Source organism: Monopterus albus, unplaced genomic scaffold (genome assembly GCF_001952655.1).
Source record: "Monopterus albus unplaced genomic scaffold, M_albus_1.0 scaffold345.1, whole genome shotgun sequence".
In the NCBI taxonomy this organism is placed as follows: domain Eukaryota; kingdom Metazoa; phylum Chordata; class Actinopteri; order Synbranchiformes; family Synbranchidae; genus Monopterus; species Monopterus albus.
The window spans coordinates 196,587-211,550 of record NW_018128225.1 but is presented as its reverse complement, the minus strand read 5'-3'; the positions used below and the strand labels follow the sequence as shown (position 1 = coordinate 211,550).

At 41.9% G+C, this 14,964-nt stretch overlaps 1 protein-coding gene across 4 annotated transcripts in view; it reads right to left on the bottom strand.

The window, feature by feature from the left end:
- Positions 1 to 14,964, bottom strand: part of chd7 (chromodomain helicase DNA binding protein 7) — a 93,595-nt gene that overhangs the window by 40,522 nt on the left and 38,109 nt on the right. For all 4 annotated transcript variants that reach the window (XM_020625100.1, XM_020625102.1, XM_020625099.1 and 1 more), the window contains one exon: positions 10,945 to 11,420. In XM_020625100.1, the coding sequence (XP_020480756.1) occupies positions 10,945 to 11,420 (476 nt within the window). The remainder of the gene's footprint in view (positions 1 to 10,944; positions 11,421 to 14,964) is intronic.

The window sequence follows — 14,964 nt, the reverse complement described above, 5'->3', positions numbered from 1 at the left end:
GATTAGGAATGAGCACATCAGAGGGACAGCTCAGGTCTTCTGTTTTGGGGACAAGGTCAGAGAGGCCAGATTGAGATGGTTTGGACATGTGCAGAGGAGGGATAGTGGTTATATTGGTAGAAGGATGTTGGAGATGGAGCTGCCAGGCAAGAGGTCAAGAGGAAGGCCAAAGAGGAGATATATGGATGTGCTAAAAGAGGACATGAAGTTAATTGGGGTGAGAGTAGAGGATGCCGAGGGTAGAGTTAGGTGGAAACAGATGATTCTCTGTGGCGACCCCTAACGGGAACAGCTGAAAGAAGAAGAAGGAATCCAGTCCGTCATCCTAAAACCACCAGGCCTCACCAGTTGCATGTTGATACTTTGTACTATAATGTAATTGTTGCTTTTAATTTGCATTCACAAAAAAACACATGGGCACTTACGTTTTTCCATCATATATAGGACATATGCTGTTTGAAAACATGTTTGAAATTAAATAAAAACACACTGTCGAGTGTAGCTACATCTGAAGAGAGAGACATACAGCTAATAACACATGACTATCACAGACAGCCAGATGCCTGGGGGAAAGGACAACATTCGTGGAGACTACAACACATTCAAACGGTGGGAATCAAAATACTGTAATTCACAGATTCAAACTGTTTCGACAGCTGCAGCAGACCAACTGGGTGGCTTGCGTTCGAACTAGATGTGACTGATTATTGTAGCTGAAAGTAGCAACACAGTGACATCCTTAGCTTAGCCAGCTGCTGTTACAGTCACAGCAGTGGTGTAAATGACATGTTCTCACATGACTTCGCTACAAGAACAAAAAGGTAATGGTTTGAATCTTTATCTTACTATTATAAATAATAAATTCACAACATAGCAGTCAAGCAGTAAGACTTGGCGTCTGTTTGCAAATCCTTCTCTGTCAACTCTGTTCATCTGCTGAACACTGTGCCCCTATAACTTTATGATCTAAATCCAGTCGTGTTGGTCTTTTTTTGTCATTCTCTTCAAAACTCTCATTTGTTTTTCATGTAGCTGTCTCAGCTAACACTTAAATCAGTAGCTTGCTAGCCTGTGATGATTGTCAATCCACTTGTTAAGTGTGACATAATGGACTTAAGTTTGGACCTGGAAACAAAATGTTACAGCACTACTTAATAAGCCGAAGCACATTCATTTACTGATTGACAGCCATGAGCTCCCGCACCTGACTGACTGGTTAAGAGAGTTATCCTGGTCAAAAACCATTAGAAGGGAATATCTCTGCCCTGCTGCCATCCTGTCTGATGAGTCTGGTGGTCACAGGAGCCTTAGAAGGCAACTCTCCCCATTAAGATAGGTTTTAGGGGATGTTTCTACAAAAAGTATTTTAAATATTACATACTGCAGCTTTAAGTTTACAAAATCCTGCTTTAGCTTTAAGACCAACATATGCATATATTTAGGCCAGAATGAGACCATTTGTTCTACTAACTCACTATGATATACAACATACAAAACACACAACAATTGTGTGTCTTTCCTAGTGTGAGTATTGCCTTTCCTCCCATCTTGCCTTCTGCAGTACTGTATACGTGGATCTCTCCCCTCTACTGTGCCTATGTTGCTCATCCGCTCTCCCTATGTCTCTTGCCCCCCCTCTGTCCCTGGGGCCCTTCTCCTTTCATCCTCATGCCAAGAGCAATCACCATCTCCGTGGTAACGGCTGGTCATGTGACCTGCACCTGTTCCTCTGGCTGGTCGCCACAAGCTGGAGCCATCTGGCCACACGCACACGCACACACACTTCTCCACTTGGCTGCCTTCTCCCCCCTCTTCCTCCTGGTTTCTTCATGGCCTCACTACTGTTCAACTGCTCCATCACCTCTCCAAGTCACTTCTTCTGATGTCTCCACATCTGACTTCAACAATCCCTCTCTCCTGTTCTGTCCTTTAGTTCTTCCAATATGCTTTAGATATTTGAATCAACCTCCTCAAGTGAGCCTCTGTCAAGGACTGGTTTGCATTAAACGTTTTGCTGTTGAACACACTGCTTCTGTGTTTGTATCACACCATTCTGTTGCAGATTTTGACAAAAGCAACAAATGTATCCATATATTTACCCAAAACGCAGGCGTTTCGCAGGTTATGTTGCCATGAAACAAATCCCAGAAGACAAAAAAATAAACCAACATGGACATATTCAAAAGAATGAAGTGAAATTTGCCACAACAAAACAGCTGCTGTTCATCCACCATTCTCCAACACACATCAATGGAAAAAAACCTCTCCGGATAAGTTTCACTTGCTATTCTTCATTGCACCCCAACCTGAAACACTGGCACCTCTAAAAACACTAACATAAATCAGGCAGGTTAAGGTGACGCATGATCATAGAGCTAGGAAATCCTGATAAATCCTGTCACATGCAAGTGGTGCTAAACTACAGGACAGCAAAGACCAATCCTCTATAATAATGATAATAGTAAGGCCTAGACCTCACTTTGTAAAGTGTCCTGAGATGACTGTTGTTTGATTTGGCGCTATACAAATAAATTTGAAATCAACTGAAACAAACATTAGATGTCTCCATATAAGATTAGTTCACTCCAGGTGTACAGAAGGGTGGGGGACCATTTACATAAGAATAACAATCCCCATCTTCCAAGAGTCTGAATCACTTCACAAAGGCAAATAAATGTCTTTTTAAAAATGTGGACAAAGAAGAAGGCAGAACTCCACCATGAGGTCACAGTGCAGCATGTGGACAGCATACAGGGTGCACATTCAAGAGCGTCCTTGTAACGTTACTTCATCTTCAGAAAAAAATAATTTGAGTGCATTTTTACGGTAATGACTTGATAATGAGCTTTGAATGATGAGTACAGGGGATTGTGTGAATACTCCATAGTCCATCACCAGCAGATTAACACCGAACTCTGGCATCAACAGACAGGAACAGCTCAGCAACACAAACCGTAGCACTTGCAAAGCATTTGTCCATGGTGCAAAGAAAAAGACCTAATTTCTACAGATGTGGAGGTACAGCGTTTTCAGTACCAACATGCTGTTCATCACTGCTGCAGATGTAATGTTAACACAGCCCCTTTTCCCTTTACACACATGGACCAGCATCTTTTTACCAAAAAACTATGGTGGAAGAAGTAGCAAGATTCAGTGGAAAAGGAGCAAATCAATTCTTCTGTACGTCACAAACCTAGCAAACCGACTCCTTTCATTATCAGAATTTGATCCAGTGGCTCCAATATAATTTGTTAGCTCTAGAAAAGCCTTAGGAACCTTTCATTTTATCCTACACGTGTTTGGGGAGCCAAAAGTCACCTGGCAGATGTCTTGGCTCAACTGGAGGAGGATGGGTAATCTTTATATGTGGATTTTTTGCACAGTATGCACCACTGAGTAACTTATATAAGAATGAACTGGGCACCTTCTTGTGATCCGACACTCCGTTCTCAAGAAATGCACGATACAAAGAGAAGTCGAGATGCTACGTACAGAGGGTGAAGGAAAGACAGGAAGCAGAGTAAAATATAGGGAGGGAAACGGACAAAATGCAGAGGGTTGAATCACCCAACTGGACCCCCATACTTAAACACAAGAACCCACACAAATGGCAGGAAGGCAACACATGCACATACCTTCTGTGTGTGTGTTCAGAAAGTGCTTTGTTTGCACAGATGCCTGCAGATGCACAAAAGCAGGGTGCCTACATGTATGTCTGACTTCTGTGTGTACTGTAAACAAATCATTCCAACAAAAACACACACGCATGCACCAAGGGAAGGGTGTGGCAGCTGAGAGCTGGGTTATTTATAGACATACTTGCTCTGAGAGAAGTAGAGAGAAGGAGTGCTAGCTAGAGAGCTGGGGAAAAGAGTGTAGAGAGAAAGCAAGGTCAAAGGAGAGGAGTGAGTGGACTGGATGCGTTCTCTCTGAAAAGCTCACACACACACGCACACCTTCGTGAATTGCTACATCTAATAGTGGTAAACATATCTAAGATTTCTATTTTCTGTCTCTTCAATAAGACCAAGTCAGACTAAAGAAACTATTCCTTCCATTGATGTCGAGTCACATTTTAACTCTTTGTCGACTGCTGTCGAAACATAAGAGTCACAACTTTGTCAAGACACATAATACTGGAGTTAGTGCAGCTTAGTATTTCCAGTGCCAATAGGTAGTCCTAGCAGCTAAAGCACTGTGACTTTAACAAAATGTAGAAATATAGGCAAAAAAGACCAAGTCTGAGTTTATCACAACATTATACCTTATATTTACCCAAAGCATGATGGACATCATGATGGCAACATCTCAAGTTATCACCAATATAAATCAATAAAGGAAAATCAACACGAGTGACACTTCAAGAAAATTGCCTTTTTGGTTTTACAGTACACTATATGACAGCACTACAACATAATGTCCTGTCACCATGGTCTTAGTGTACCAGGAACAAGCACATACTCTTTAACTCATTCCTGCATTTGTGGTTTGTTAAATATGGACATACACGGATTAACAAACGTGGGGAGAAAAAAAAAGTTTCAGAACATGTACACTAACATGCAAATTGTGTTTCTGATCATTTCAACTACTTCTAAAGATGCCTAGCTAACATGACATGGTACTGTATGCTGTGGCAATGCCACAAAATGCTAATAAAAGAAGTGAAAACCGTAAAACAGCTTGTTCAAAGGGTTAGCAGCACAGCCAAACATCCTGGTTACACCAATTAAGCAAAAGCTTCAGCCTGCTCTGTCATGACTTATGCTTGTGCTAGTTACACATTGTTTTCTCTACAGTTTTAACACAGTTAAAATCAAGTATTTTAATAAGCCAGAAAAGATAAAAAAGTAACAAATGATTTGGAAATGTCTTGCTACAAGAAAATCTGCATACATCATCGACTGTTTAAACTACGTAGAAATCCAGGAAATTCTAAGGTAATTTAAAAAAAGACTTGCCATAAAGACTTAATAGACATAGTGTACGACTGTTCTATGAGGAGCTGACCATGTCTAATGAAGAGCTCAACTTCATGAGAGCCAAGCCAAACTTCATTTGAAAATATGGAAACATAATATGCTTATGTGCAACAGACAACAAGAGAGAAGAAGGAAAAAAAAAAATACACCTCACTCCTCAGTCCTGGGCTTAAATCACAAAGACAGAAGGATCAGGAGAGATGGGGAGGGAGCAGTGGAGAGTAAAAGATGAAAGGATACTCTTCAGCAGTTTTTGGAGGGTAAAGGAGAAAAAAGAATAAAAGAGAAGATAGTTGGGTGATTGCAGTGGTCCACCATTTTAGAGTCGCAGTGAATGGCCGGCAGCCATTATTATGCTAAATTAACCTGGGAGCTTCAGGGCGCCACTCAAGATGGAGGAAAGCCTGACAACAGATAAGCGGTAGTTTACCAACAAATGGGGATAAGAATGGCCTCCCCCTCCACCCCGCATTTCCTTTACATTCACACAGAGTTGTGGTTGTAGAGTGGTCAAAAGCATGGCCTTCATTAGACGCCATTTTCTGCCACAAAGATTACTAACAACCCCCCCTCCAACACAGGCATGCACACTGACAAAAGAACTGCCCCACTACTACCCCCCACACCCTCAATCCAGATATATGCATCCCTCCCAAATTCCCTACCCCCAACTCTCTTGCAGTGGATGCATACACACACACCTCCCCCAGCTGACCCCTGCCTGCTGCTTTGGCCCTCCCTCATCCTTTGGATGAAAGGAGGAGAGGGAGAGAGCTGAGACAGAGGGTATTCCTATCAATAACAGCACCTCAAATGCCAAGGCAAGCTAATTATATTTTATTTTACAAACTTATTGAAACAAGAAAGAAGATGGACATTTCTTTACTCAGCCCAGGTCCAGAGAACAGTTCACCCTGTTCAGCAGAGCACTTTTTTTTTTCTTAACACTAGAAGCTGACAGATTTCCTCTGCATCATCGCCCTCAGTGTTCCCCCTCGGATTTTTAAATGACCGATTACTAAAACAAAAATTTATTAGATTCATTCCCATGATAAGACCAACAGGAACACTCAATCTACCATTAATATTTAGTACACTCTCAAGCTCTAGACTAAGATCTTAGCTGTGAAACCAGAAAGGTAACCAAAAGCTTCCAACATTTGCCACAAATATTTGCTCAATTTGGTCAAAAGCTTTTTCTCAATCTACATAAGTCAGACCAAATTCACAACTCAACCCAAAATATCAGAGCGTTAACAGTTATCAACCTGCCAAGAATACAGTATGCCTGATCAGTATTGATGACTTGCCATCACCTCTAAATCTAGAGGCCAGCACCTTAGGTAGGCTATGTTAACATTAGCTGCTGAAATTGCCCAACCCAGTTCTTTTTCCTCCAAGAAACTCATATCTGATCTTGTCCCGGGTGTGTCAACAAACCAAATCATTGTTTTTCATATCAAATCTGAGCTACTTGCGTGTGTGGTCCTAAATCTGATTCAAATCTGATCTCTGACTATAAGGGCAGAGACACATCAAGCCGACGTGAAAGAACTAGCATCAATGAAGGCCAACTATTGCGTCACCTCACGTCGGCTTTGTCTGGACCAACCGGGTTGAAAAAGTGACATTTGAACACACCACACAGACTACAGCTAACGGCCGACTAGCAAGTACGTTCTGTGCCTATGTGTCACACTCCCCCTACTAGCAGATGGCAGTAACTATTTGCCATTCAGAAAAAAAAAGGAGGGGAGCTAGAATGTGGAAGTATAACCTATAAACAAAACACTTAATTCAACAGAGCTCAGGTTTATGGCTCTTTCTAATCAAGGATATGTCTGATAAGAAGTTGCAAATGACACTGCCATTCTATGCCCTTGGTCTTTTGGTTGTGGAAGAAGGAAGGAGGTCGAGGAGGTGAAAAACAAGGAGAAACTACACTAAATGGGTGAAATCATGATGCTACAGTGACAGGGTGAAGGGCTTTTCCTGAAATGTTCTCTTCTCATGCATTGATTTGCTAAGCTCAACAGCCAATCAGAGTGGTCTCTCTCTCTCACTGACCCAATAAGCTGACATCAATTCAACATTTCAAATTGGCCAAAAAGCCACCGTTAGGGGCTGACTAGTGCCAACAGTGCGGGACACACCAGGAAGAAGAGCCCTGACAATCACCAACAGTGGCTGACAGCTTGGTGCGTCTCTGCCCTAAGATGGCTGCCAGAACAGTCAGATCAGAATCTCTGTGTGTGTTTTTGTTTAGGGGCTCACTCCTTTGCGCATCTGCACAGTGTCTATTGTCATTTGGCATCGTCCCCTCACAGACTGGTCAAAATAAATATGGATAAGAGCAGCAATGTTCACATTTATAGAGCTGCTTCTGATCAAGTCCTCTTTGCACATATTTTTCCTGACTTGTGAGTTAGCTGCCCAGTGCTTTCTGTGTCTGTGCCTTGAACCAGCTCCAAAACTGCGCCAGACCTTTAACTGTTACTGACCTTTGCTCCCAGCAGAAGTTTTCTGATCCTCATAAAGGAGTACCCACTCTTGTCAATCACACCGTCTTCTTCATCATAAAACAAACTCTGCCACTGTTGTTGCGGTTGTTTAATCTATTCTCCAAAATCGTCCTGCTGACTACAAACTCTCTGGTGTACCATTTTGTTGCTGGTTTTATTAGTGTTCTCTTTCATCCCCGTCTTCTTCCTGCGTCTCTCTCAGTAATGCAGGCCTACTGTCAGCCCTGACAGGTGACGTCACTACTGCAGACACAGCTGACCAGCTCTCACCTAATCTCTTTCTGGGCAGGAACAAATCAAGTGTCAGTCTGTTTCACACCCACAACACTTTCTTTTCAGAGATGACATTACCAGTGTAATCGAAGTCATCAATTTTGAACTTAAAACCCAGATTCGGTGGCTCATCCTTCTTCAGAAACAAGTACACACATCTCTGAAGAGGCATCAGCTCAAGGTGAGGAGACTCTTTTAATCATTTTTATCGAGGACATTAACTGTCAGTGTTGAGCCAGTTCCTTTTCACATTTCTGTCAGCTTGTGTCAGTTTGTCCATGACCGAGCCCCCCCCCCGCATCCCCTCTCCCCAGCCACAGAAATGGATGATGCTCCCAAAACAGATTACTTTACTAAAAACATCCACAGAAACAAAGTAAAAAAAAAAAAAAAGAGAGCGAAAAGTAAAAAAAAAAAAGAAAAAGCAAAACAAAACAAAAAAAGCTGACAAATGCTCTCAGCAGTGCTCACTCCCAGCATGCACCCCAAGAGCAAGAGAGTCAGCAAGAAAAAGTGAGAGCCCATGGGCACAATGAAAACACCTCATACACAAACAGCCTCAGCTCTTCTTGCAACAATCTGACGTATTGTTAGGGATGACAAGAGACTGCACCGTAAAGGTAAAGAAAATTGTCGACCTTGTGAAGGTTTTGCCCAGAAAACTGAAAGAAGAGAAATGAAGAGCAGAAAGAAAAAGTGAGAGAACAAAGAGAACCAAAGCTGATGTTAGCACTGAGAAGTGAGAAAAGCTCAGGCTAGCTAGCCTACACATCCCAAATGTGATGATCCCTCTGTTTACATGTTTGCTTCATATGAAAGTTAATAACTAAATGGAAGGGAAGGTGTTTTCACATCCAAAACAGTAAATGAATATTTTTGTCAACACACAATGACTTGATCCTACCAACATCTAATGCATTTCTATTCCTGATATATTTACTGCACTGTTGTTACACAATATCATTTAGCCGCCCCACCGGGCTGGGTGACATATACACATACATATACACATACATATACACATTTTTACATTTTATTTCAAAAATCAGCTTTCAAAGTCATTTAAAATTAGGGAGTATTCTTAGCTCTGAAATGCTGGAGATTGTGTTAGGTGAAGACACTGCAACCATGCCCAATCGTGGAAATGTGCTGATGGTTATCATCATGGATGTATTAAGGGAGGACATGCAGGAAAGATACATTGCGGGGAGAAGGCATAGCTAGCTAGCTAGCAAACTAGGCTGCAGTAGGTGCAGTAACTCATGATCAAACACAAGAACTGGTGCTAATGCACTAAGGCTCTACAGGAGCATTTTATCAAAGACAACTGAGTACAGTTAGAAATATGGTTTTGGTTATAGAGCAGCTTCTCCTTTGCGTTGATGTCTGAATGAGAGTGGACAGTGCTCAGTCTCACTCACACACACAAAGAAGACAACCAGTGTTGCAGGAGTGGAGAGGGAGCCCACGAGAAGTGAAAATGAAACTAAAGTTTAAAACATCATCTTGTTCATGTTCGTGAAATAAAACCTTTGCGAGGAACAAGCCAATGTGAGTAAATTAACAAAACACCTACTAAACAAGCATAAACTTGCAGCAAAGTGAAAATGTAAGCTTTGTCTGCAGTCTATGAACATGTTATGCTAACAACAAACATCTGCAGTGATGTGTCCAGTACAGCAGCTGCATGGGCTGCTGCGTGGCCATCATCTCCCTTGTGTCTCTCTTCCTCCACCAATTACAGTCGGTTCAGACCTGCTCCAACACATTCACCGTTCATGAGTACCTTTGTCATTTTATTAAAACTGAGGCAGTAGCATTAATGTTATTTATTTAAAAAAAACATAACCGTTACCATAAACTTTCATCTGTGCTGAGTCTCACAGTGCCCCTAAAAGCAAATGTAAGCATAGAGCTCTGTGTGCCCAAGTATTTATAACATTACAGTATTGGGGGGGAGGAGTTATGTTAACATTAGCTCCAGTACGTCATTGAGCCACGTTTTCTGCCCCGACTGAAAAAATGTGAACTAAAAAATGATGAATAACTGATTAATGGTCTAACGCCACAATTCAGCACTATATAGTTCTCATTCTTTAAGGTTTTCAGCAAATGTTTTCCTAACATGTATAATGTGTTTAGAAACAAATTACAGATTTTGCTTTACATCTTCAGTAAGGGCGAATGGGCTTTGGGCTGAATGCCACAGACAGGTCAGGTGCATTGTTGAATCTGGTTTGGTCTTTTTCATCTGATTTGTTAACCAAAAAAATACAGAACAGCAGTAGCCTTACCCTTTAAAGCACAACTATTTAGCCTTTAACACCGTCTTTCCTAATTATACTACTGTTCAGTTTGCTTCAACATTTTACACAACTGCTACTTGTTGACAATGGCTGATATTGAGCAAATACTACAGTCTCCCTTTAAAAAGAAAAGACGAGTGTCACCGGTCAAAACTATCTGAAAACTGGACCAATAAAATGTCTTCGTACCGGAACATAATGGGCAACACCACCCCAACAATCAGTTCTTACTATCAAAAATACACCAAAAGAGACAAGACAATTTGGTGTACTAAGCCTTAATAGAAACAAGCCATTTTACAGTGGCTTTACAAAACTTTTCACAGTCAGAAAAAACGGTACTTATGGCAAGAGCAGCCACCGTTTGTTCCTGGAAAAAAAATTGTTTGAATCGATTATGATAATGTTGACAGTTATTTAAAAACAGGCTGCCATTTCCAGCAGATAGACAAGAAGATGAATAAAGAAGGTGGTGAATGTCACCTTTCACCTGACCTGCAAAACTAATCTGACGGTTTTAGCTCCTCTATAAAACAATGGCACTGACCCTTACATCCGTCTGTCTTGTCCATGCTGTTTGCTTCACTAAGCTCTGTCATCACTGCCCACCTCTTTGACTCATTTCCGTTTCCATATGTGCATTTTATATGTGGAACTGAAAATATCACACTTCCACTTAGTGGTTAATGGGGCCAAATGCCAGGCATTGAATCTTATAAGAAAGAAGTGTTAACAGCTGTTGAGGAAGTTTTACTTGTTTCACCTGGCAGCTGACATGTGCCGAGTTGCCTGTCTACACTAGAACTTCAGTCAACACAACAACCAACCATGCACAGTGACTACATATAAAGTTGCTCCTACTTGGTCTTCTTGGGGGTCTTGGACTTGGGTGTTGAGTTCTTGGCCTTCTTCTCCTTGGGTTCTTTGGGGGTCTTGGGTATTTTGGATGTCCTTGGGGGCTTGGGCTCTTTGGGCTCCTTGCCCTCTGTCTTCTCCTTTGGTTTCTTTTTCCTCTTTTTCTTCTCCTCCACTGGTGGTGAACCTCCCTCTAGAATTCTTGTGCTAAGAAGCTGTTCACCTGCATCATTTCCTGATCCAGGAAATTCTGACTCTATATCTTCCTCTGCTCCTCCTCCTCCTATTGCTGCCTTCTTCCCTCCCTGTTCTTTTTCTCCATCCAGTGCTTTTGCTTTCTTCTTCTTCTTCTTCTTTTTTGGTTTGGTCTCCTGGTTGTTGGGCTGCTCTGTGCTGATAAACTGGCTGGGTGCACCGGCACCAACTGCTGGCCTGTCAGGAACCATCACTGAGGCATCACTTGATGGGTCCGTAGGGGAATGCTAGGGAGAAGGTTGTGAAAAGATACAAGTTAATCTGCGTTATTCAGCAACTTTGAATCACACTAAAAGATATTCTATTTTATAAAGGAGTACAATATCATAACAATTAACAAAAAACAAGTCACTTTTAACAGTCAAGTGTATTAGGCCACCTGGTCAGCAAAAGTGTGAAACATTCGCTGGGTCTGGCTTCATAAATGTGAAAGTTTGCTCTATTATTTAAATAATTATAAAGTGAATATGGCATTTTATTTGGTAAACCTAGGTAAAACGAATGCAGTCAAGTAATAAAGCCCCTATTCATGATGGTGATGCAGCTTTTATCCAGTTTTACAGACATGTTGATTCAAACATATATGATCATTGTGGAGGCTGTAGTTTGTGCTGCTGTTGAATCGTAGAATTAGCCTCATTAATATAAATGGGGTGGACAAAATAAACACCTGTCAGAGAAACTCTACAATTCAGTATCAACACATCTTCAAAAACAATCAATCATACAGCACAATCAATATCTCCAAACATGGATTTATTGTGGGACTACTGTAGTAGACTATTAGTGTTAGCTGGGTGGACCTAAAAAATGCCAAATGAGGGTGTTTAAGTTTTGGACAATTGGTCAGATTAACAAATATTGTTTTAGTATTTGTCTTTTAATAATCTGCATCATTTTTGCTTAAAATGATTTAAAGTATTAATCAGAATGATCTCCAATTAATTTTCTCTACTGAATGATCAATCGATCATTTCAGCTCCAAAGTAAATCGCATCAAATGTGGATTAGCCTGCGCACGTGCCGTGAAGCACACTTATGTTTTACTTCAACACTGACGAAGCCATGCCGGCCTGTCAATCAACATGGCCAAATTTTCCACAGCGTGGGGGTTGAGTTAGTTGGTAATGGTGGACTGAAGCGCAGAGGGGGAATAGAAGATCCATCCAACCATGCACATGGCTGCCACCCTCCTCCCTCTCCAACACTCCCTGTTGCTACAGGTTCCTCCCCCTCTTGCCTCCTCCTCCTCCAGCAGGCTAACCCTGGTAAACAAAGTGGCTGACACCTCATTTTTCCTCCTCCTTTGCTCTCCTGCAGTTAAATCTTCTCTCCTTTCTCCTACCCCCTCCACCACGTCCTCCTCACTCCCAAGTAAGCTTTCTGTGACAGGAAACTGGTTACCAGCTGTTAAGAGCCTCTCCAGCTGTCTCTCCTCCCTCTCTCCCTCTCTTCCATCCCTCCCTCCCTCCCCTTTCCTCTCTCTCCAGCTGCTCAGGGTCCCAGTAGCAGATGGGAAATCGGGCATCATGACACGAATAAATTATCTCCATACTTCAAAAGGCGCAGCAAGGGAGTATGTGTGTGTGAGTCATACGAGAGCGCTAGAGACTATGCCTTTCAGTGTGCAATGCACATGTGCGCTAATGTGTGCCGATGAGTGTGTGTGTGTGTGTGTGTGTGTGTGTGTGTGTGTGTGTGTGTGTGTGAGCGCATCAGCAAGTTTAGAGCAAAATGCCACGGCAGCAGCTCCCCTCTGAGTACACACACTTAGCTTGGTTGTGTTCACACAGAGGAGGAAAGAGTTGTGATGCTGTAACTGAAAGTCCACTTCCAACAAGAGAATGCTAATGTACACACACATTTCACAACAAACTACTGCAAGGTCACACATCACACAAACCTCTGCACACAAACAACCGCTGACACACGTAAACCGAGCCATTTAGACACAAATAGGGAAGGCGGGACGGCTAAGGGAGGGAGAGGGGGTGGGGGAATATGGTGCCAAGAGATAAATCTGTCCTCCTGTCAAGCTTTCCAGATAATCAATCATTCGAATGACAATGGAGACACACACAGTGTAAATACAAACAGAACACACACATCCAAGCCGGTGTTCTGCATCAGGGTTGGTGCGCTGTGAGAGCAGGGTGAGGAGATGATCAGGGTCAAGTTTCATCACTCAGAGGACAAGATGTAGGATGGAGGAAAGACTGAGGAGGAAGGTGAGTGAGGAGGAAGGTGAGTGAGGAGGGGTGAAGAAACTGAGGTAGGAGGGACAGCTGGAAGAAGAGTGAAGGGTTAAATCTATCAGGCACAAACATGCGAGACTCCCTGAGGATGGAATGAAAGGAAATCCCGTTGTCATTGCTGAGCTCCTACGGTCGCTCTGTTCATCCGTCCATACTTTCATCCCTCCATCTCAACAACCTCCGCCTATCCAACCCTGCCAGCTGTTAACGATGTCCCTCCATTCAGTAGGTTATGGTGTGGTTATCTTATTGAAAGGAAGGCGCATTCAAGACGATCAGACCTGTTTACTTTGGCTTCAGCTCTGGGCTCCATTTGTTTTGGCACTTCTACTGCATAAATACTGTGGTGTGAGACTGACTCTTATCAAATCAGAACCATAATTTGTTATTCTCTTGGTCAGAGAGGACATCTACTGCCATGAAGGAGTTAAAAGTTAAGTCATTAAAATACTGCTTCCTGCATGAAATTTTGCTGTATCACTACTGTCCCATGTGAAGGCTGACTGCACCTCTGAGGACTACCTTTGATCCGTCATATAACAAACGTACATGCTGACCAACAGACCGTGAACTGGTAAAGGAGCCCAAGGCATCCAAACTCCACTTTCAAAAGTCCATGACCTAAATTAAAAAGCATGTTTCTTTGCAAACCCCGGATTCTAATTAATTTGGGGCCAATTCAGAACTCATGATACCTAACCAAGGGTTGGAATATGAAACCGGATACAGCTATGGTGGGATTCATAACAAGCCCACAGTAGCTTATTAGCACAAGGACAAACATTTCACAACTGCTACATGTCCACATCTTTTTTCTCTATTTGCTTTGTTTAATTTTTCTAGAAATTGGTTCTCTTAGCCTATGTTTTTTAAAACACACTAAAAATATGTTTAGTGCTTTACTTTGATTCTTATAATTACAGTCAGGGATAAAAATTATTTGAACCCCAGCTGATTTTGTAAGTTTGCCCGATAAAGAAATGATCAGTCTACAATGTGAATGGTAGGTTTATTTGAACAGTGAGAGACACAACAATAACAAAAAAAAAATCCAGAAAAATGCATTACAAAAAAAGTTATAGATTAATTTGCATTTTCATGAATGAAATAAGTATACTGCTCAAAAAAAATAAAGGGAACACAACATAAGACATAGATGCTAGATCTGAATGAATGCAATATTCTTATTAAATACCTTGTTCATTACATAGTTGAATGTCTTCTTTTCCCTTGTGTTCCCTTTATTTTTTGAGCAGTGTATTTGATCCCCTATCAGTCAGCAAGATCTCTGGCTCCCAGGTGTATTTTATACAGGTAACGAGCTGACATTGGAGCCCTCTCAGCTCGTTACCTGTATAAAAGAGACCTGTCCACAGAAGCAATCAATCAATCCAGATTCCAAACTCTTCACCATGGCCAAGACCAAAGAGCTTTCCAAGGATGTCAGGGACAAGATTGTGGACCTACACAAGGCTGGAATGGGCTACAAGACCATCGCCAAGCAGCTGGGTGAGAA